This window comes from Accipiter gentilis, chromosome 18 (assembly GCF_929443795.1).
Source record: "Accipiter gentilis chromosome 18, bAccGen1.1, whole genome shotgun sequence".
Taxonomy (NCBI): Eukaryota; Metazoa; Chordata; class Aves; order Accipitriformes; family Accipitridae; genus Astur; species Astur gentilis.
The window spans coordinates 15,673,956-15,695,796 of record NC_064897.1 but is presented as its reverse complement, the minus strand read 5'-3'; the positions used below and the strand labels follow the sequence as shown (position 1 = coordinate 15,695,796).

Genomic DNA, 21,841 nt, shown 5'->3' with positions numbered 1-21,841 from the left:
TCAACATGGACAAAGGTGCCGGAAAGTGAGGAGGAACCAAACCAGTATCTCTGCTCTTGCATATGCCCCTTGAGATTCTGGTTTGGTTTGGTTTTTGGGTTTTTTTAGTACCCCAGGGGATTAGTCCATCACTGTAGCTGAAAACTATCTAACTGACTTCTGTGGCACCACAGACAGCATTTGCTTCCTTAGGAAACTCAATTATTTTTTTTTCTTGTTCTTTCTTCCCTTAATGCATTGGAATTTTTTCTTCCCAAGTGGATCACCTGCTTTGCACCCACCTTAAACTCTTTCTGGATCTGTAAACTAACCTTGGAGTCTTTGGCTTGTAGTTTGCACCAGGTTTGTTCTAATGTGGATAAAAGGATATTCCTTAACTCTTCTTCCCTCCCCCACAATTCTCTTAATTATTTCTTTCATATCCTTAGTGGCGGCATTGAGAAATATTCCCAGTATGGCATCTGAAGAGCTGTATTTCCTACTTGTTGAATTGCCAATCAAGAATACCGCCTCTATTCTGCTTATTTTCTAATGCTTGTTCTGTAATCACTTATTTGAGCTTTCATCAGAAAGAGATAAGGGATAAACTGAAACCTTCTAACTCATCAGGGCAGAATGCCCGTTTCCTAGGGCTGTGTTTAATAACTCTGATTATTTCGCTTCTTCCTTCTGCTTTGTCACTTTTGTCCATTCTTGCCCTTTATTCTGTGTGGACTGCGTCTTTACAGGCTACTTTGGGGGTTACCCCAGGTCTCATGTTTCGGTAGAAGTGACCTCAATAAAACGCTTAACATCTTGAAATTGCCCTTCTGCATGTGACTGTGTGAGCTGTGTCCTTCAAGAACTGCTGTATCTTGGTCTGGTCTAGGGGATAAGGTGGCAGGTTAACTGGGATAGCTGCCAAGTTTTCACTCTCATGGATACTGTGGTGAACCGGGCTGTGGGAGTAGCTAAGCCAAGGTACTAAGACAGTCTGAATGAGTTCAACACTTCAGTCCATGCCATAACATCTGGGACAGCCAGCCTAAGCTCAGTCGCAGCAGACCACCACCTTTCGGAAAGGGTTTTAACAGCCGGCTCTTGCAGGTGTGCCAGTGACCTTGATTATAACAACTATTTCAATGGCCCAGCCACAAAGCACCTCACTAACTCAGAATCATATTCATGAATGCCAAGTGAATATCAACAAGATCAGCATTATTTACAGTGTGGCTTTTAACAAGTGCTGCCACGCATACATCATGGAGATTGGTGGATGGCCTCTGGAATTGACCCAGTATCATCCGCGCCGGAGATACCGTGAGGGGGCAAGGGAGATGAAGTGGCTACATTGCTTATCTTGAATGTAATATTAATATTTATTATAATAATAGCCAAGCCATGCAAGGTGAGCCTTTTAAAGGGTAAAAAGTGAAAATGAGGCAGCTGGCAGGTGTTGGGAAAGGAAGGATGAGATTACAGCAGTAAAATAACACAGTCATTCAGAGATTAATGAGAAGCACAGTGGAATAAATTATAGAGTTCAAGTATAAATAAAGCTAAGTAAATGTCTTTGATTCTCAGATGGATAAAATGAATCTTTAAAGAAGAATTTGAAGAAAAGTTGGTAGCACGTTCTGGAAGTGCTATTCCATAGATGTGGTGGATAATAAGGACTGAAAATGGTGGAAGAAAGAGTGTGAAAGCTGTGCTGTTATTGTCAGGGCAGGTGGATGAGAGGCGTAGATTGGATAGCTGGGGAAAGGGAACTATGCAAAACATTGACAGGGAGGAATAGGTGGCTAAACTTAAAAGGATGAATAGAGAACAGTCAGTGAAGGGTCTGGGAGACTGCAGTGATGTCATCATGCTAATGTCAGAGTTTGAAATACAAAATGGACAGCTGTATTTTTAAGTTCTTAATGTTGCAAACCAAGTACTCTGGAGACAAGGAAGAAAGCAACAATGAAGAAAGAATTGAGAAGGCAAGTGAAAACATCTCCTTTGAAGGAATAAGACAAAGAATGATGGAGAGAGAGGGACAGGATGTGGAAGTTCTTTCCACAGGAAACCTTTGCTCTCACTTTTGAAACTTGCATTTCAAGATGGTGATGCTCTAAACCACCGGCGCAGGATTTTTCCTCCAGCATGGTTGGTTTTGCAGGCCATCTCCCAGCACCTCAACCAGGTTCAGAAACTGATCTTTAGTCCAAGTGTGAATACTGGAGAAGTTCTGAAATTATTTTCTTGGAGCCTTTTACCCCAGTGAGCTTGATGAACAGCTGGGGCGGCTGCTGGCCAGCTGCTAAGCCACTACAATAATTTGGTGTGTCATGTCAGTCTATGTTCTAAGCCACCTATACTTTTAATTTTTCTTTCATTTTACCTTCCATCCTTCCTCAGTTTCTTTCTGGTTCAACCAGTGTAGTGGTTTAAGCTTTAGGGAAAAAAAGAGGAAATACCTGTTCTGAAATGGATCCCAAAAGGGACTTCTTTAGGACCCATTTATTTATCTGTAAAAACTTGTCTTTATTCATTGTCCCCAGAAACTTGTAATGTGTGGGGCTGGTTCTAAGTAATGAATTTGCTAAGCTTGTTTTCTCCAAGGCAACCCCACATTAGGTATTTTTTGTCTCAAAAGGGACTCTCTTCTCCCACATTAAGCATATTTTTCTATGAGCAGCAAGGCACATAAAGGCTTGTTTCATATGGATTTGTGCCATAATACACGCATGTGTCCTATTTCCCCATCATCATCAAGACAATAACTCTAGCTTCTTCCCCACAGTGCTCATCATCACTGTAATACCCTAAGGTCCTTTCTGCAGCTCCTAAACAATCGGAAAAGCTTATGGTGCAGCAATACTGTTGTGTTTCCTTATGGCTATGAATTGGGAGCATGCTTTCTGTTGATGGGCACTAGCAATGAACAATGCAGCATTAAGCTGGCTTCACTTGTTCTTCAAGGATCCAGGAATGCATAGTAAGTAATGATCCTCTTCCAGTCTGAATGTGGGGCAGGGTGAGCCTCATTCCTATTTGCTTTCTCAGAATATAGGAGATGTATTTGGGTCTTTCATAAGTTAATCAGCTCCAACTCCAAAGGGTTGATCTGCTTCTTTTCAGAAAGAGCCGTCACCATCAAGTAACAGCAGTAGAAACAAAGAAGCATGTGGATGAAAATTGGCAAGCACAGATTGAAGTCTGGTTAGATGCAGGTGAAGGTAGTTGGTGGGAGAAGTGAAATGCCATCACAGAACAAGCAAAGCCCTTGCTGTCTTACCAGGTCAGTTCACAAGGCGAAAGTTGGGCAGTTGGGCTCTAGGTACGTTCCTTTATTCTGGACCATCCAGAAGGCTGTATTCATCCCTCCTGAGATAAAGGCTGCTATGGGTGGATCTTCGTTTCATCACGTCCAGAGTGGCTTGTTGTCAGGCATACATTGTATGCTTAGTTGTCAAGGTCACACAGAATTAGATACAAAACAAGGCGGGGAGGGGGGGGGGGGGAACGCCATGCCTTAAGAGTCAAAGTGTGCACATGGAGGCAGCGTGTGGCAAGAGCAGAGAGCGCAGCAGTGGTTCTCACACTTCACTGTGTCTGTGTGGCCATCAAGATCTGTCCCTTAAGGACTGCACATCTTTTCCAGGTCAGATCAGTATGTGCTGGCTATACACTCAGCATGCATGAACCAGAGTCTCCCTTGCAGAACCCTTCAAAGCAGTAGCCAGCAGCCTACGTCTTACCAGGTCTCTCACTCCACACCAGTGTTCCCCAAATACCCCCCCACTGCTTGACAGGGTTGGCTTCTGCCAAGGTACTTGTTCCCCTCTTGAGCATCCAGATCCTTCTCTCTCCCTTTTTATGATATCTAACAACCAGGAACTGGTTCTTGGGTTAGTTAATAAATAGTTCTAACACTGGTTCTTTTTTTTCCCCCCTTTTTGATCCTTCAAGAGATTGCCTTTTGTTATTCAAAGCCAAAGGTACTTGACACAGAAGCAATGCAGAAGCCCGCAGGCTTCAGACACTCTCCTGGCTGTGGGATCATTATGCCTATAAGTGATTCCCATCCTCTGTGTCTGATGAGCCTTGGGGAAGAACTGGGCAAAGAAGAATGCAGCACTCCAAATTCCTGAGGGGTGCTGGGAGGCATCCCTCCACGTGAGGGCTGGAGGAGCAGCTCTCACCTGCTGGTCAGGACCTTTCAGCATCATCATTTCACCCCACCTAGGGACCCTTCTGCCTTTGTCTGACTCCCTTTACAAGGCTCACAAAAATTCGACCTCCTATCTGGGCGGTGGGGGGGAAAGGTACCCCCTTTTTTTAAGTTGTGCTCAGAAATGTCCAGGTCAGATGGTTTTTGTTTTGAGGTCCAGGATTTGCTCCTTGAGCCCAAAAACTGACTTTGGGAACTGCTGTGTCTCAGATCTATTACCTCAGGAGCATGTGCTCTGCAGAGAACCCAGGTTCTTTTCTTTTCCGTTGCATCCAAAAAGTGACGTAATTTACTGATACCGTTAAGTCTGTCAGTGTCATCAAGCCTGCTGCCTGCTGGTGTGCCTGTAAAGTCTCCAGTTTGGCATCATTATTGCTTAATCTTCTCTTGGTGATCTTACGCTTCACCAGGAGAACAGCTGTGCCCTGCAGATCAGTGCATTCTTCCTTCAGGTGGCTCTCCTACTCTGCATCTCTGTCTTGTGTACCGACCGGTATCACCAACCTCAGGTCTGATCGTCATGACATCTCATCACTGTTATCCCCCTGTCCTTAGGTACCATCCTACACTCCAGTGCCCTCAGTACACACCCTGGTGTTGGCTCTGAGACTCAGGACCTCTCTTCTGCCTCCTGCCATTCTGCCTTTGCCAGTGGTGTCTGTCACTCATTTTCTGATTTTGAGCCTGACAGAAAACTGCACTTCAGGGTCTCGGGAGATTCTTGCCTCTTGATCTGAGCATACTGTCAAGGAAAAATTCGTGTTCTCAGGCTAGCTGCAGTGATAGATCTCGTTGGATAGGGAATTGTTGGGCTCTGACTCTCCTCAGCTCTCCGACCCTATTCACTAGCATGACAGGGAATTCATTGTTTAATGAAAGCCATTTTCCCTGGCCCTTCCCCAGCCAAGATCAACGTCATCACATGGCAAGAGGTGACAGACACTTAGACATCTCCCTTGTATCCTCCCGCAGTGTCATATGCCAGCTTGACACCAAACTTTCTTCAAATGTGGAAGACTTTATTTCTATCATGGATTTATCATAGGCGCTTGGGGTGAGATAGCTTTTTTCCTTGGTCCTTTCCACCTCAGACAGAATGTGTGATGGCATCAGCACTGATACCACCCTGTTCTAGTACCAGCTCTGCCTCCCTTTCTGGGTAAAGCTTCAGTAACTGATATTACCTCTTTCTTGGGCTCCCTCGACTCTACAGATTGATTCCTCAAGGCAAGAAAAGAGCAGCTGACACTGCTGGGGACATGCACCTTGTCTCCTCTGTGACTGGTGGACTGTCCAGTGCAACCGCTGATAAAGAAATAGAAGCCACTTGTTGCTTGATGGACACTCAAGTCTTCTTCCCATTCAGACAGGCAGGATATTTGACAGACCATCTTGCCAGGAGTTTTCTGGAGGTTCCTATATATTTCCAGATGCACAATATTTTATAATTTCAGCCATATCTCAAAGAACTGAGGTCTCTGTTTGTAGGCAAGAAGAGAAAGAGTAGCTGCAATATCATCTGCTTTCTTCCATGCTGGAGCTGGGGTACATGTTTCAACATGGCTGATTACAGAGCTGGTTTCTTCTTGGTGTTTAAACTTTCCCTTGCTGCTCTCATGGATTGTGCATCACACTGAAAGCAACTGATTTGTTATTATGCCCTTTAATAGTTTCAGGATAGTAACTTAAAGGTAAAATTGAATAAATGGTGAAGTACAGAGTATCTGTGGGCTTAGTATGTTGGCAAAGCTGGGCAGGTGTGTTTAAACACACCTTTGGTATGAATGTGCTGATCCTGAGTCAAATCCAACAAAGCCCATGGGAAATAGCATAATCACATTTAATTAATCATATTCATGCAGTTACAATTAAGGAAAAAGACAATTTTTGAAACTATCTCAAATTGTCTCTTCTTTGTATTCATTCAAGGTAAATAATCCTTTCTGTTCATCTATTGCTACCTTAATTCATGTTTTCAGGAATATATATATATGCAGCAATACTGTTTGCTCACCACAGTGGTGTTTCAGGATCTTTTAGCAGAATTATTTTTTTCCCCTTTTTAATCCGGTTGTCCAACCCATTGATTTGTCATTATCAGTTTTCACCCAAATTGCAGCTTTAGTAGTGGGGGAGGGGTTTCCTGCTTCTCTGTCCATACCACTACCCCAAAACCCTCCATGCATTGAGAGCACAACTGTTCACTTCACGGAGACTGTGCAGAGACTCAGTGAGTTTGCAGGAAGGGTTGAGCTATCATTGAAAAACAAACTGGTAGTCATCAAGTTTTAAGTTTTATTTTAATCCTATTAATATTCTCTGAATCTGGGCAGTGTATGCATGCATCCTCCTGCTCATCTTCTTTGCCCCCAGCACTTTCTCTTCCTTGGGTACTATACACCTTCAGCTGTTATTTGGGATGTTTCTGGCTGCTCTGGGTTTATTGCTGCTCATATTCTTGTTTCTTCTTTTCCCTAATCAAACAATGAAAACATCCAAGCAGCCCTTGCTCCTACCTTAAAATCAAATGTAGGCCCCCACACCCAGTGTGCATCTAGTTAACCATATGAGTCTTCCTTATCCTCTAAGTACTGCATAATCCACCAGGTTTGGCAAATCCAACCCCTCTTTCCTCCAATGCTTCACATCTTCACCCCAATTGCTTTCTTTCTCTAGTTTACTTGGCCAAATAGGCTGCTGGTCTCTTGAGATGGAGAGATGGATGCTGGGCATCTGCTCTCTTCTTCCTTGTATTTTGGTGGGGAGGTAGGAGGGGAGCAACAGAGAGGCAGATAAGGGCAGTGAGGAGCAGTTTGGTGTAGCTGGAAGAAGGGCCATCAGCATCTTCAGGTTGTATTTCCTTCTCCAGAAATCACTTTCACGTTCTCATATGGAAGGAGAAGCAACAACATGCCTCCTTGTTGCCTCCCTGTACCTTGAAGTGTTAGAGGTAGGACAACCACACAAAACACTTCTGGCCTCTCCTGCTGATCCTGGTGATGGTGACGAAAATAGAGCAGCCCTGGCTCACAGAAGGGTGTTTGGAGCTCCTGCAAGCAGGGAGACAGAAAATGACAGGACAGTTCAAAGTAACAGGTATGTGTGATTTCTCCTGCCAGTGCTGCCTTTCTCTCACACAGCCCAATTAACAGGGGTCACAGAGCACTGATTAGCTGCCTTGGCGTTTTGTGAACATAAAGCAGTGAGAAATCCAGGGTGAATGGGGGAAAGAAGATCAAATAGACACTTATCTCAGCACTCCCGCCTGTCCCCGGCATTTGCCAGCCTAAGGGAAGAGCCTTTTCAGAACAGGCCAACGCAGGACTGTGCTATATCCACACCGATATCTCTGCTGCTTTTCTGCCTTCTCTCAGCAAAATAACAAACGAGTCACCCCCAGTGGCTGCGTCATGCGTAGGGTGGTTGCTAGATAAAAGCTGAATCACAGGGGAAGCGTGGACTGGAGGCAGCTGGGGAAGATCAGATCGTGCCCTTTTGCCACACTGCTGTGTGAGATGAGTTCAGTTCCTACAGCTGGCGTCAAATTTTGGAGGAGTGCACTTGCTGCCTCCTGTCCCTCGTGTGATGGAGAAGGGGTGGAAGGCAGCACGTATCAATTCACAGCAGGTAAAAGGCCATCTCCATCTAATTCAAGAGTTGGTGAGCGTGGTCTAGTAGTGCTACAGAGCCCAAGCTGGAAACTTCCTTAGTTGCTCAGTTTTTCTGCCGTGGCTGGGGGGGAGAAGTCTGCATGAGCAGACCTGGCACCTCTCTGAAGGGTGGGCAGCTGTGGTGACTTCATGCCTTCCCCTTCTTCCTTTGTGCTCCCCTTTTTTGGGGGTAGAAAAGCAACGCTCCCACTTCAGCTGTCATACCCAGGTTAAGTGGCTGCACTTGCTTCTGTCAAGCCAGCACATGCTCCTGTGGTGTGATCCCTTATTAGACTAGACAGCCCACATCAGCTCTCCATTCTCTCTGCCTCCCTGGAGACACTGCCTCGCTCCATAGCTGTTCCTATTCTGCTTCTCTGTGGGACACAGCGTATCTGCCAGCTCCCCTTCCAGCTTCCCCAGTTTTTATTGTATGGATGATAGCTTGAGGTAAGATGGAGGAAGACAAGGAACAGGAGTGGCGTATTCTTAGGTGCTGACAGCCTTGGTTTCTCTTAGCTGATTTTTTCCCTCTCCTAAATATGAACACTTTGGGAGTTCATCTGGGAAGGCAGTGGATTCCCCAGCATCCAACAGTGTAAATTAGATTTCCTTAGCAAGATCGAGCAGCCCTTCTGCTGGAGAACCTCCCATCCTAACTTTGTGTTACCATGTTGGAGGAAAGGTCCAGAACCCTCATGTCTTCTCAAAGCATCTCTTCAACATATTCTTGGGGATGGTCTCAGTGCCACATTTGAGCTCTGGAAGCGAGTTAGGGGGTGGACAAGTGAGGGGCAGGGAACAGGAGTTGCAAGGGTGCTGAAATTACTCTGCTGTCCTTTACTTTTGTGGAAGACTTGGGTGTGTCTTGTGTGGAAACCTCTGGTAACTCATGTTTCAGACTGCCAAATGAATCCAAATCCAGGAGTTAGGCCAAACTACACTGGGGAAGACCTGCCGCTACTAAACATTTGCTGACCAGCTGGGTTTTTGTCCTTATGCTTCAAAACAAAACTATGGTTGTAATGTAGAAAGAATGTCTTCCCATGTTCAGCAATGGTGAAGACAAAGGTCATTGTGTGTAGATCTCAGTGCAATCCACCCGCTCAATTCTTCAGGTGTGTTTCTCCTCCCCTTCACTGTCAGTGCTCCTGATGGCCACACAGGTAAGCCACAGAATTACTTGAGGTTTGTGCAATGTCTGCACTCAGAAAACTAGTTCTAGCTAGCAGTGGAGGACAAGAGGCAGGCCTGTACGTGCCTGCCTCTTGTGACAGTCTTGTACTCCAGCAATCTCTGTTGTCCTTCCGGATCTCGGAGGAGAAACTTCACTCTGGAGCTTTGATAAGTTCAGTGGATTTTTTTTTTTATTTTTTTTTTTGGTGGTCTCATTCAGGGTCTGTTAATATCAGCTGTCCTCCTTTTGTTCACAGCCATTTGCAGGCCAGCTGGTTTTCTCCAGGCATGAATCAAAAGGGGGCACTGAAAAGGAGGATGAGCCTGTGTGTTTGTTTCCTCCATCACAAGGGCTCTGCCAGGGTTGGACCTTGCCGAGGTCTGTCACCAGTTTGATGTGGCCAGGAGTTACTGCTTCCTTTGAGACTGTCCCTGGCTAGAATTTGTGAAGTCTGTCCCCACTGGTGATGCAGCTAGTGGCACTGCTAGTTGAATTGGAAATGAAACGTGGATGTTAAAGCTTAAGGTCGGGATTCCTGGATCTCCAGGTTCTCGGTCATTTTGCTCTGCTGCAGTGAAGTGTTTTGAGGAGACACACTTCAAGGTGCTTGTTGCCCTTGAGCCTCTGCCAGTCTGATTGCCCTGATGACAAGTTGGCCCATGGTCTGAGGAATATGTGGTTTCTGTTGGCTTGCACACAGAGGGCTTGGAAGGAAATGGGGAATATACCTACCCAAGCCTTTTCTCTCCCAGAAGGTTGAGGTAGTATCTTTTTTTTCCTTGCATCATGTCTGACTTAGCTTCTCAGTAGGGAAAATTGTTTGAAGGTAAAGTACAAGCTGGTCCATAAGGCTTCCTCCCCCACCGCAGATAAGAAAGCTCATTAATACAGTAAAAAAAAAAAAGTCTCCATTGTTGCATGAGAGCTCAAGGTCAGGCTGGTAGTAGTAACTCATATTGCTTCTAAGGTCAGCCTAAGCTTTCTCTTTCTGACAAGCCACGATAGATTGATCATGGGAGCCCTTACATTATTTTTTTTCTTCTGAAATAGGCTTTGCTTCTCCTGACCCTGTTAATGATGTTTGACTAAGGTCATCCCAGCAAACCCTGAATCCTTCCCATTACCTTCTAGAGGGCTTGCCTTTGTGCCAAAGCATTGTATGCTTGTTAGGAATTAAGCTTTTCTGATGTCGGCTGTAGCAAAGAAGCTGTCTTCATTGGAGAGGGGAGAAATATCTTGAATGCCATCTGTCAGTTAATGCTCTCGTTAACACCTGAGTGACTCCCAACACCAAGCTGGTGCCTTTTTGCCAATTCAAAACTTAAAAGGTGCCAGCCCATAAGATGAAATATCTCCAGTCCATAAAATTAATTCCATGATAAAACGTCTGTTCTGATAAGACCTTGATTTTTTTTGTTGTTTCTTTTAACTACAGAGATCACAGAGGCAAAACCACTTCTTTTGTGTGCTGTGAATTAGATGCCCAAGAAGTCTTTTTTTCACATACTTCTGAGAACCTTGTAAAAGCAACGCTTGTGCTGGGTGACTGAGGGAATCCAAGTCTTTCAGCTTTTAAAGCTTTTACCAGACAGAAGTATTGCCTTTATTATTTTTCTTACTGGCTAACTCTGTAAAAGGAACTATGAGAGTAATTATATTCCTGTTTAAATAGTCTTTGAGGGAATGGCTGAGCTCTCCCAGTCTTGTTTTCCATGTTCCTCCCACATACTACTCTTGGGCAGGAGGTAGAGGAGGTCTATTGTTCCTGCTCTCTGTCATCCTCTGGTTTTGTCAGGGTTCTTGGTTTTAATCTCAAGTACAGAACAATATACTGTCTGGGATTAGACATAGGTCAGGCTTGCCATTTTCCCAGCAGTTTTAGCTCAAGAGTGTTCCAGTATTTACTCTTCCGTTGCATTTTGTAAATTAAATGTAACAAGAGACTTAAAACACTGTCAACATGATAGATATTCTAGCTAGTGGGTCCAGGCAATTATTTGGCATCTGAACTTTCAGAAGGCTTGTCTGTGTGTACCAGCAGTATCTGAGCATCGCTGAGAGATTCTTGTCTCCAATATTTCTAATTCCTTGGCCTAATGTTTCTTTTAATCCAGTTTTTACTCCCACAGTGTTGGGGGCTTTGTGTGGGATTTTTAGGGGTTTTTTTTGTGGAGTGGAGGCAGGGGCGGGGGTGCTTATAGCAAAATTGGCAGCAATAGGCCAGATAGGGAAGTGTGCTGTGACAGTAATTCCACACTCCGGCTATGGCACCCTGCCTGCGGGAAGTGCAGATTGACACGGGGACTCTCTTACTGAATCAGTGTTTGTTTTTGCTTTTGGTTTTTTGGCTTGATTTTGTTTACAGTTTCCCAGCCAAGATTTGATTTACTTTGGAGACTTTAAAACTAAAAGCACAAGTGACTCTGCTTCCTGTAGGTATGAAAAAAAAAGTGTGTGTGGGTGTATACATAATCCCAGCCCCAACGGTGCTGAGTTCACTCAGAAGGCATTTCACATTGAGTTTGCCCTGCAAGGTGCTTGTGGGGCTGGGGTCTCTAGGTGCAGCTGTCCCCTCCCAAGCGTGTGCACCAGAAGCTCCGACCAAATTTTTCCATCAATCCTGTCAACCCTGTGAAATTTTTACCCTCTCTTCCAGAGGTCTCCAAAGGAGCCCCTCTGGGAAGCCAGGCATGGTGAAGGAGCAGCAGGATGGGGGTTTGCCCCGCGAGCTGGCCAAGCTTCTTTTTCCAACAGCAGCGTGGCCCCGTGCATTGAAAGCCCAGGCAATGGGAAGGGTGCCTCTTCTGCGAGCAGGGGAAGCCACTGCGGAGGCAGACTGCCGAATCGGGATCGCCAGGCGGGGGGAGGAGTCCTCAGCTCCCCTCTCCGGGAACACAGAGAAACCTCCCTCTTTGGGAGGCAGCCGGGCAGCAGATGGCTGGGCTGCGACGCTGAGCTCTCAGGGGGTGTATCATTTCTCTGACTGTTCTGGACGCTGATACCCATGTTGGAGAGGAGCCCCTCCTTTGACTTGCTCCCATCTTCTTTATGCCCTGATTTTTTCGCAGCTGCTATTAAAGATCGCAGGCAACTTGAGCTGCAGCCTTGCTGATACTCTTGTGGATTGTCTGCCACTATTCCTTCCCTTTGACACTGATGTGCTAGGTCACGTCCTTCCCTGTGCCCCAGATTTCCTTTTGTATATGTAGAGGTCCGCAACATATGATTAAAACTTTCAACCACAGGTGCGATTCAGCTTTGACCTCCTTTTTAATCCTTGCAAAAAAAGGTAGGGACCACTGACAACGACCCTGTGGTTTCAGAGCACAGCCAGGGACGAGACTAATAATTGCATTAGGATCACGAGAAATCACCTGCATCCATTTGGAATGTATCATGTAGATATGCGTGTACTATTCCACCATTTCCCCACTACCTCTATCCAACTTGCTTTGCACATCAGGTGGCAACTGCAAAGTAAGGGATGTTGTGACAAGTGAGAGAAACTTTGTCTCAGCTTTCTTAAGTATTAATGGTGCTAGTGAAGTTGGGATGGGGAGAAAGATGGTGGGAAGGAAGAAGTTTTACAGTTACAGAGTACCCTAAGGTAACTTTTCTGACCTCTTGTAGGTGATTTCTCTAATGCCTTCCCTTGCTTTATAAGCTGTATGGAAGATGTTTGTGCTGTACAGCATAGGGGTGGGTAGAAGTGGTGGAGATATGGTGACAGTCGTAGCCCACGGTCTCACACTTTTTTATAAATTGTTTCTAGGACCCCCAATTTACTTTCAGGAAAGAGTTGGTTTTCCTTTGTTTATGTGCCCTGAGACAGAACGTGTCCATGTCCCAGTTCATCCTCCTTGGGAACACTCAGATTTGTAGACAAAGGACATTGCTGACCTAACATTGCCTCTGTTGGTCAAGTGTTTTTACAAGTCTCAGTGATGCTGAGAACCTCAGGAGAAGAGATATATCTGTCTCCTCAGCTTAGTGATCTCCTCCCTGCCTTCTTCCTACCTACAAAAGAGTTTTTGGAGGTTCTCAACTGAAGCAGAGACTCTAGGACTTGCCACACCTGCAGGTCTATCACTGTCATATTAGTGAGCTTGACAAAAGGGTATTTGACGGAGCGCATCCAGGTCTTTCCACTCCTGGACCCTCTCTGTCTGATTCTTGATTTTGAATATTATGGATAATGCTAAACAGTTAGTCCTGAGCATTTCTGCTTTGCATGGGGAAGAACCCCAAGAGCAGGGTTCTCACAGATTGCTGTGCTCCCTGCAGATTTTCTTCTCCAAACCAAGGGGACTGTTTCAGAAACCTTTTTCAAAGGGAAATGGTCCAAGTGAGACTAACCATAGGTGTGGCAGACAGGTTGAAGATGAGCACCCCACATTTGTCTGGAAAAAAGAGGCTGGCCCCCATGAAGAGCGAAAATGTAAATTGGGCAAGACTGAGAGTGATTGGGAATGCCTTGAGACATCTGTTTCCCATCTCTGGTTCTCATTTCTATCCTTATGCAAAGCGACAAATGCACAGTAGCTGTCTTTGAAAATTGATGGCAGTAGGAACTCAAAGTACTCTTGAGAACAGAGCTTGTAATGTATCGGAACACTGGGTGGATGGCGGAAATTTCTAGTGTTAGCCACTTATGCGAAAGTCAAACTCAAACCAAATTGGTTAAGTCAACAGAGCCAGTCCCCGGGGGAATGAGAGTTACATAGGCAAAGATTTCAGATGATCTTCTGGAATTGAGGGGCTTCCTGGATCAGTTTTCTTTGAGAGCAGCCAAAATGGTAGAGCAAGATAAGTGAAATCATGCAAGCAGTAAAAGTATTTGTCTGATCCATGCCTTTCCCTTTTTTTGGTAGAAAAAAATGTAGCCAGAAAAACAGGAGCAGATAAAACCCTGTTACTTTTGTTGCTTCTTCCTGGCATCCCATGTCACCCACTAGTTTTTCAGGATCCTAGGGAAACTGTTTTATCAGTCAACTTTATGGAAATAGCCAGAGCCTCTCTATCAGATTTGATGAAGTAATCTTCTGCCTTGAGCTCTGACAGAGTTGAACTCAGGGGGCTGAAACTCAGATGCTTTTCGAGACCTTACAGTCATTCCCCTTCTGCGACAGACTAAGCATCTGAATGCAAGTGTTGCTTTCCTGCTTTCAGAAAAGGATGTTCTCATCACTATTTCTGTTCCAAAAGCTAGTCAAATCTGTCTTTCTCTTTTTCCTTTAATCCAATGGCTTCAGTAAATATCTAACATTTAAGCTGTGTGTGATCAATAGCACTCTTAAAGATAAAAAGTCTATAAAGACATTCTAGTATTGCACTTTTTGCCACTTTGAAGTCATTGCTGGAAGTTGAGTTGGGTCTTGAGGTATATGAGGAAGACACTGTGGGAATTCATAGCTACTTCAGGTAGGTGTACTGTGCACTGAGTATTTAATTTTAAAAAAGTATAGTTGCTGTAGTTAAAATTAGTACTTAAGGCAGCACAGAAATAATTTCATAAAACAGCCAGTCCTCCTTTGTTGACCAAGCTTTGTCAGTGTAGGGGACTGTTTCAAGTTGCATTTGTTTGATTGCTGATATTAGTAGGGCAAAACAATGATACTTGAAAATGCTTGGACCAATGTTTTGCTTGTGTCATGCAGAAAAGAGCAGACTGCAGGCTGCAGAAGCCACTCGATCCAGGTACATTCAAGCATCTGTTGTTAAATACAACCGGAGGGCTGGTAACACTCATCCGGTGAGAGGGGATATCTCTGGGAGGTCAGCTTGCGTTTGACGTCAGAAAGAAGCAGGCTGGTGGGGAGTGATCTGCAGGGTGGTAGCATCAACTTCTCTCCACTCGAGGAGGAAGGGGAACGCTGCCAGGTGGACATGGCTTGAGGAATCATGTGGCATCTGTTCCTTCATTCTTGCAGTCACTGTCCAGTCATGGTCCTTGCAAAGACACTCAGTCTTTACCAAACACATGAAGCCCCCTGTCTAACAGCTAACTTCTTGTTGACTTTTAATGATCTTTCTTCAGTTGGATCACGCTCCTCTATCTCTTTGTTAAAAAATAATAGCTTTTGTAGTAGTTAGCAATTTCTCAGGCAAATGCAATTCTGTAGCACTGGCACGGTTCCATTAATCATATAGAGTAATCCATTTGTGCCAAAAACCTATCAAGTCGAGCTGCCTTTTTGAGAGCTGGTGGGAATGTGTACCCAGTGGTGTTCTTGCTGGCATATGGACTTCCCGTGTGTGCAAGAATGACTGGGGCATGGGGGGTCCCCCTTTGCTGTGCTCAGGGTACACAACTCGAGCAGGCTGAGAGAGCCTGGCAAGTCTCAGGACTCAAAGTGATATGGACAGATCTTAAGGGAATTTTATATTTAGGGACACATGGCCCTACCAGCCCTTTTTCATTCCTTCCCTTGAAACCTTCAGCAGTCAGAATAAGGACTTAAGTCTCATTAAAATATAGACAGGAGTTGTTTTAGCCTTAAGCTCTATCAGCAGTCTAATGTGTGTCAGATGGAGACATTACCCTCAATGCCAGATAAGGGTAAGAAATGTGTGTTTCCTTGCATTATATGAGGAGCTGCTGGGAATGAAAGGGGAACTTAATGTGGCCCAGCTAGAAAATGAGAAAGATAATTTTAGTAGCAATGTTTATGAAGAGTTCAGGTGTTCAGCTTGATCATCTGGGACACAAGAGAGGAGAAAGTCCTCTGGGCTGAACCCTGTTTGGGAGGTACACTCATGTTGGGAATGAGCCTTGTTGTGTGGCGGGGCCCAAGCCGGGTGCATTAACCGGGCCGTGCAGATGTCCTGCCAGAGCCACTGGTGGAGGAACAGGCAGAAAGTGGCAGCCCCTTTGGGGGTGAAGGGAGAGGAGAATAGGGGCCACAAGAGGAGTATGGGAAGCACACAGCAGCAAACTGGGGAGGAGACAATCGGCTATGGAAAGTTTCAAGGCACTGAACCAGGGCATGGAAAACTACTTAACAGGCAGAGAGAGGAGCAGGGCTTAGCAATGGCAAATGTGAGGAGCAAATGGAAAGCTAAAGCTGAATAAGAGGGTCTCCACATGAAACGGGAAGAGGTGGAAGGTGATCAGATTTGTCAGCATCGTTGCATCCTATTTTAGTAAAGGGTTGATGTTGGTGCTAGCACAAGGCACTGCCCATTGGGATAGAAAGGGGATGATGCTGAGCTGGCATCATATTTAGCTTGTTCTTTCAGCTTGGAAGGAAATAACAGTAACGCAGAGTCCTGTAAGCTGTATGTGTATAATGTGAAATCCCGTGGTGTTGCAATGAGATTGCTGTGTTTTGGGAACCTGAGTTACAGAGCTGCACCTAACCATAGCTGTCATGGGCCATGGTTTTCCTTCAAGTGTTAGCTATCTCTATGTTGTGTTTGTTCAAGTTGCTTGGTTGCACCACGTGTTTCTGGCCTGGCAAACTACAGTGAACGTGTGGGACTTTGTTTCCTTGGTTAGATCCCAGACATTTCACAGCTACCTGGAGGACATCATCAACTACCGCTGGGAGCTGGAGGAAGGGAAACCCAACCCCTTGCGGGAGTCCACCTTCCAGGAGCTGCCCCTGCGCACCCGGGTGGAGATCCTGCACCGCCTCTGTGACTACCGCCTCGATGCAGATGATGTCTTCGACCTCCTCAAGGTGCTTTGGGCAGCAGGGAAGGGGCAAACAGTGCGGCCGCAGGAGCTGGGCCGGATCAGTGAATCTTCCTGGGAAGAGAAGGGTTGATACTATTAAGTGTACTTTAAGGCCAGGTAATCAGGGGAGGTGCAGCGCATCAACGGTTCCCCATCTCCTCCCCTGCCTTGCAGCAGACCCAAGGCAAGCGCTCAGGTCTGCTCTTGGGGCCTTTGTCCTGCACGGATGCATCGTAACACGGGAGTCGCTAAAGTAAATTGGCTTCATTGGCTACTCTTCCTGTGAAGAGTGAATTTGGAGATGCTCCAGCGGTAATGGCAGGGCTGTGAGAGCCGAGACTGCCGTGCTGAGGGATGGTGTGAGATGAAAGGATGGGGCTGAAGCGTACTGGGGGAGCTGGGGGAAGGGTGGTGGCAGGGAGGGGGGAGGGAGCTTCTCAGGGCTGTGCGTGACTGTCGCCAGCACTAATTAGACCTTCCCTGTCAGGAGCACCAGAGATGAAATGTTAAAATGAGAGAGGCCATTCAAATTAGAGATGCCAATCTAAATCCCTCCCTGGACAGAGAGCGAACGTTGCCTTCCCCCTGGAGTAACATTTTCCCAGCTCGCCCGGAGGAGCAGCTGTACTGCTGCTGTGGCATGGTGGGAGGGGAGGAGGGAGGGAGGTGTTTGCGGAGGGGTGTCATCATGTTTTGTGTGACAATGTGGCCGCTTTTCAACTTGTCACCGTCTGGCGGGGGGCTCCCGGTGGGCGCAGGGCTTGGACGCCGACAGCCTCCGCGTGGAGCCGCTGGGCGAGGACAGCAGCGGTGCCCTGTACTGGTACTTCTACGGCACGCGGATGTACAAGGAGGACCCGGTGCAGGGGAAAACCAACGGAGAGCTGGCCCCAGACAGGTAACAGCCCCCACGCATCCCCCCCCAATGTCTGGGTGCAGGGGGCGAGGAGGGGGACAGCACAGCCAGCCCGGCTGGAGGGGACTCCGCTTGACTGCTGTTGTGTCGGGGGGCGGCGGCGGGGAGCGTGCGGCGGCGCGGGGGGGGCCTGGGAGAGGGCCGGGGCGGTGCGGGGCGAGACTGGAGTTGCCAAGCAGACTGCGAGCTGCCCCGCGTCGCGCATTGTGTCGGAGCCAGCCTGCAGCCTTTGTGGCACCGGGAGAGCCTGCTGTGGGAGCGATGCTGCCTGCCCCACCACATTCCTCCCCGTCTGCCCCGCACCGTGCCGGCAGCTCCCAGATCAGGCTCCCAGCCAGTGGGAATCCCTCCTCTCCTCCCCTCCCTGGCCCGTTGCTGCTCTGATTTAATCCCTCCTTTGGTTGGGTTCCTAGCAGCTGTTCCGATTTCCCTGCCTTTCTCCCATCCTGCCGGCCGCAGTTCCCTGGCTCAGCAGATATTTCATAGTGGTTTTGCCGTTTCGCAGGGGATGTGGGGGGCAGACAAACACCCCAAATGTTCCTGGGAAAACGGGCAAGAGACGAGGGCGACCCCCAAAGCGGAAAAAACTACTGGAAGAAAATTTGCTGAGGTAGGAAAGGCTGTTCCTGCAATGGACGTAAAATGCGTATGTTCCCAGAGGGATGTATAATGTACTTCTGGGGTTCCCCCAATAAGTATGTATATACCATGCAGCCATAATTTCAATGCATCTCTGAAGTGAAGCAAGCTCAGACTTGGCAGGTGCTTTGATCGCTCTCCAAAGAAAATTCTGATTGTGCTGGAAGCCAAGTTTGGTGAAACAGTGGGTATCGCTCTTCCAACCACCTCACTTCAGATGCAGTTCCTCCGTGCAGTGCTAGGGGATACGCTCCTGATAAAGAACACTTTCACTGCGTAGCACTTGAAGCCAAAAATCCCGGCCACTTGAGTCAGTATAGATTTTGGGATTCTTCCCATAAGAATTGAAACACTGTCCTTGCCAAACTCCAGCCTGCAGCTTCACTTCTTAAAATTTTATGAAGCTATGGTAAATATACATGTGAATATATATATTGAATGTGTGTTTTGCATGCTGGTTTTTTTCATGGTTTTGCTGTGCATTAAATAATTGCTGTATCCCCTATTCTTCTCAGAAGCACCTGCATTTCAGTGATGTGAAGTAATGTATTTATTGTATCACTCCTTCTCTTTTTTTTTTTTTTTTTGGTAGGGAGAAGGCAGAAGAGAACTTGCTAATCCGTGAGACTCAGATAAGAAATGGTAAAGAGATTTTGTGAGGTCAGGCTTGATATGATTGGCTAACACGGCTCTTAAATTATCAAAGCCCAGAGAGATGCCTTTCTCAGGAAAGGGAGAGTCTTTCTGCCGGCGGCTGGGGCCGGGTTTGGAGGGAGGGGTTGGTGTTACAGGCTGCCTTTCAGCTGGGAGCCTGGGCACCTGCAGGCTTCCTATCTTATCATGGATTAGTTTGGGATGAAGAAACATAGCATCTTGGGTTACACTAGGCCTTGGGGGCCCACCTACTCACTAAAGTTGATGGAAGTGGGCTCTGAATGGCCCTTGCTCCTCTGGGGATGAGGTGAACACAAGCCCCTGTTTGTAGTGGGAGCATTTTCTCAGACTGGGAAGAGAGTGGGGTCAGTGATGCCAAGATAGGGAAGGAAGAACCTTTTTAATTCTCCTCACCTCTCCTTCCCAGTGGCTGTTGGGTGGCTGAGCTTGGGCAAATGATGTCTTGGGGATACCCCCCTAAGGGTTAACAAGGCAAGCAGAAAAAGTGAGTCAGTAACATAACGTGAAAGCGAGCTCGAGCAGGCTGGGACTAATTTGTCATACATGCGGATCCATTGGCTTCCACATAACCCAGGGGCTCAGCCTGCCCGTTGCCCCACAATAAAAGGTAAGGGTAGCATTGTCTTTCCCATGCCTCCCTTCGCCCTTGGTCGTCAGATTTCTTGGTGGCTGCTCCGGAGCTGGGTGGCAGAACCGGAGCAATGCACATGAGGCGCTGGGGATTTTATCAGATTATTGTCTTCCAGCAAATTGTCTCACTTCAGCTGTGAAGTAATCTGGTGGCACAAATCAGTGCCTTAGTCCTGGTTGTATTGAAACGAGTCGCCCATAGGCAGTTGGCAAGGGAAGGGGGAACAAGGGTATGGGTAAGCTCCCCACTGCAGGTGGGCAGGGGACAGCTTCGCATAGCCAGGGCAGCAGAAACCAGCACATGGTTGGTCCTTCACCATCTCAGTTACCAGTCCCCAGTGCATTAACATGAGCTGAAGCCCAGGGTGGGTTAAGGTATAGGCTGACCTATGACCTGGAGCTAGCACGCACTCGCTCTGCGCCACTGCCGTGGCACGGAGGTTTCTGACAGGGCAGGTGGCTGGAGGGAGGCTGCAGCTCTCCAGTCTTCCTGGGGCAACCTGATAGCCTGTGTGCTGGAGCTGCTGGCAGCTCAGATCCACAAAGGGCCCAGGGTCAGGTTCAGAGAGAAAGGGGCTCTGGTTTTTGCTTCTTTATATTTTTCGTAGTTAATTTTGCTTGAAAATGCTGTGAGAAGCTGCGTGACATCTGCCAGTGGGGGTAGTGCACATTGCTTTCTTTCCAGTCACCAGTGGTTAGCTCTAGAAAAGCCTAGAGGGAGCTGAGAACCCCTCAGCCCAAAGGGGTTTGAACCAACCTCTTCCCACTCCCCCAGAATGGGCCACAACCCTTTTTTGCTTAGAGAGCGTCCCAGGGCAAAAGCATGCAAGTTGCAAAAGATGAGGCTTCTCTGCTCTGTGTAAACATTTGTGGAGCAGGAACCACGTTCCCCTTCTCCAGGTGGGTGTTCCAACCACCACGCGAGAGAGTCCTTCCTTCGCGATTAATATTCAAATGTTTCACACGAGGCAGAACAGCTCAGAGTGCCTTGGCAGTTGGGACTTGCTTCAGAGTGGTGGGAGATCTGCTTCAGATCCCACTCTGGACTGAGCAGAGATGGGATGTGAACTTTTGGAACTTCCCCCTCATCTGGCAGCCCGATGAAACCCATCCTTCACTTCCTCTTCTGTTCTTTCAAGTGCCTGCAAACAAAATGTTTCATTTGGGGAGTTTTATTCACCGCAGCAAAGGTTTGCAGTGCTAAAGAAAAAAAAAAGAAAGGCTAATTTCAAATAACAATAATTTTCAGTGGTTTTATTCTGCTGCCAGACTAAATCAGGCATTTGCATTACCCTATGTCCTGCTCTGGCTGACAGCCTCCATTACAAGAAACAAATTAAGTCCTTTTCTCTGGTCCATCGTAACTGGAATGGAGGCTTACTACAGGAATGTCACACTACCCATGTGTTGCAAAGTGCTGCCATTGCTTCTTCCCCTGTGTACTTCCTCTGTGTCTTGGCATCACTTTCAGTGTCCCTAGGGGAGGTAGTAGTGCTTCTGGTGGATCACTAGGGCTTTGGGTCTATAGCAAAGAGCATGTTTCTCGTAACAGTGGCCATTGGCACTATCCTTTGCTCTTCCTGAGCCCCGAGGAGAGGAGAAGGGATAAAGAAAAGTTGCTAGTCATAACTGCTGTGAAGATTAACATCCTTTCATGTTGTTGAAGGGTCCCAAGGGCCTGGCCGTGGGACATGGTGGCTGCTGTGTCAGACGGAAGAGGAGTGGAGGCAGGTCACAGAGAGCTTCAGAGAGAGGACTTCCCTTAGAGAGCGGCAGCTCTACAAACTCTTGAGTGAAGACTTCCTGCCGGAGATCTGCAACATGATTGCACAGAAGGTGAGGAGACATGACATCCTGTTTACCTCTCTTTGACCACTTCCAAGAGCGTGGACGTTTGCCGATTGAAGGACGGCTAAATCCAAGCAGCCCTCACCCCGTCCACCGCCTCCGGCCTGCAAGTGTTGTGGATGCAGGGGCTGTTTGGCTTGTGTATGGGGAGAAAGGCTCTCCCCCATGGAGCGGCAGGGCTAGAGTCGATACTTAAGGATCTGGTTCATGATTGCACAGCAGCGTACGTAGGGTGGCTGAAGGGGTTACTGTCTTCAGCCATGTTCTGTGTCCCTTTTCTGCTAGCAGGGAATCTGTCTGCTTTTGAACTGCTGCGATTTACAGCCTAGCTTTTCTATGCAAACTGCCTGCGATTCCACTTTTACTGCCGTTTCTCAGCTGGCTCTGCTGAAGGGGCAGTGGCTGCTTTAGCTGTCCTAACTAAGTCTGC

General features: G+C 47.1%; 1 protein-coding gene across 3 annotated transcripts in view; it reads left to right on the top strand.

Moving 5' to 3' along the window:
* Positions 1-21,841, top strand: part of LOC126047774 (cat eye syndrome critical region protein 2) — a 97,443-nt gene that overhangs the window by 56,324 nt on the left and 19,278 nt on the right. For all 3 annotated transcript variants that reach the window (XM_049821863.1, XM_049821862.1, XM_049821864.1), the window contains exons 3-7: positions 16,524-16,707; positions 17,462-17,601; positions 18,125-18,229; positions 18,851-18,900; positions 21,230-21,399. In XM_049821863.1, coding sequence (XP_049677820.1) covers positions 16,524-16,707; positions 17,462-17,601; positions 18,125-18,229; positions 18,851-18,900; positions 21,230-21,399 — 649 coding nt within the window. The remainder of the gene's footprint in view (positions 1-16,523; positions 16,708-17,461; positions 17,602-18,124; positions 18,230-18,850; positions 18,901-21,229; positions 21,400-21,841) is intronic.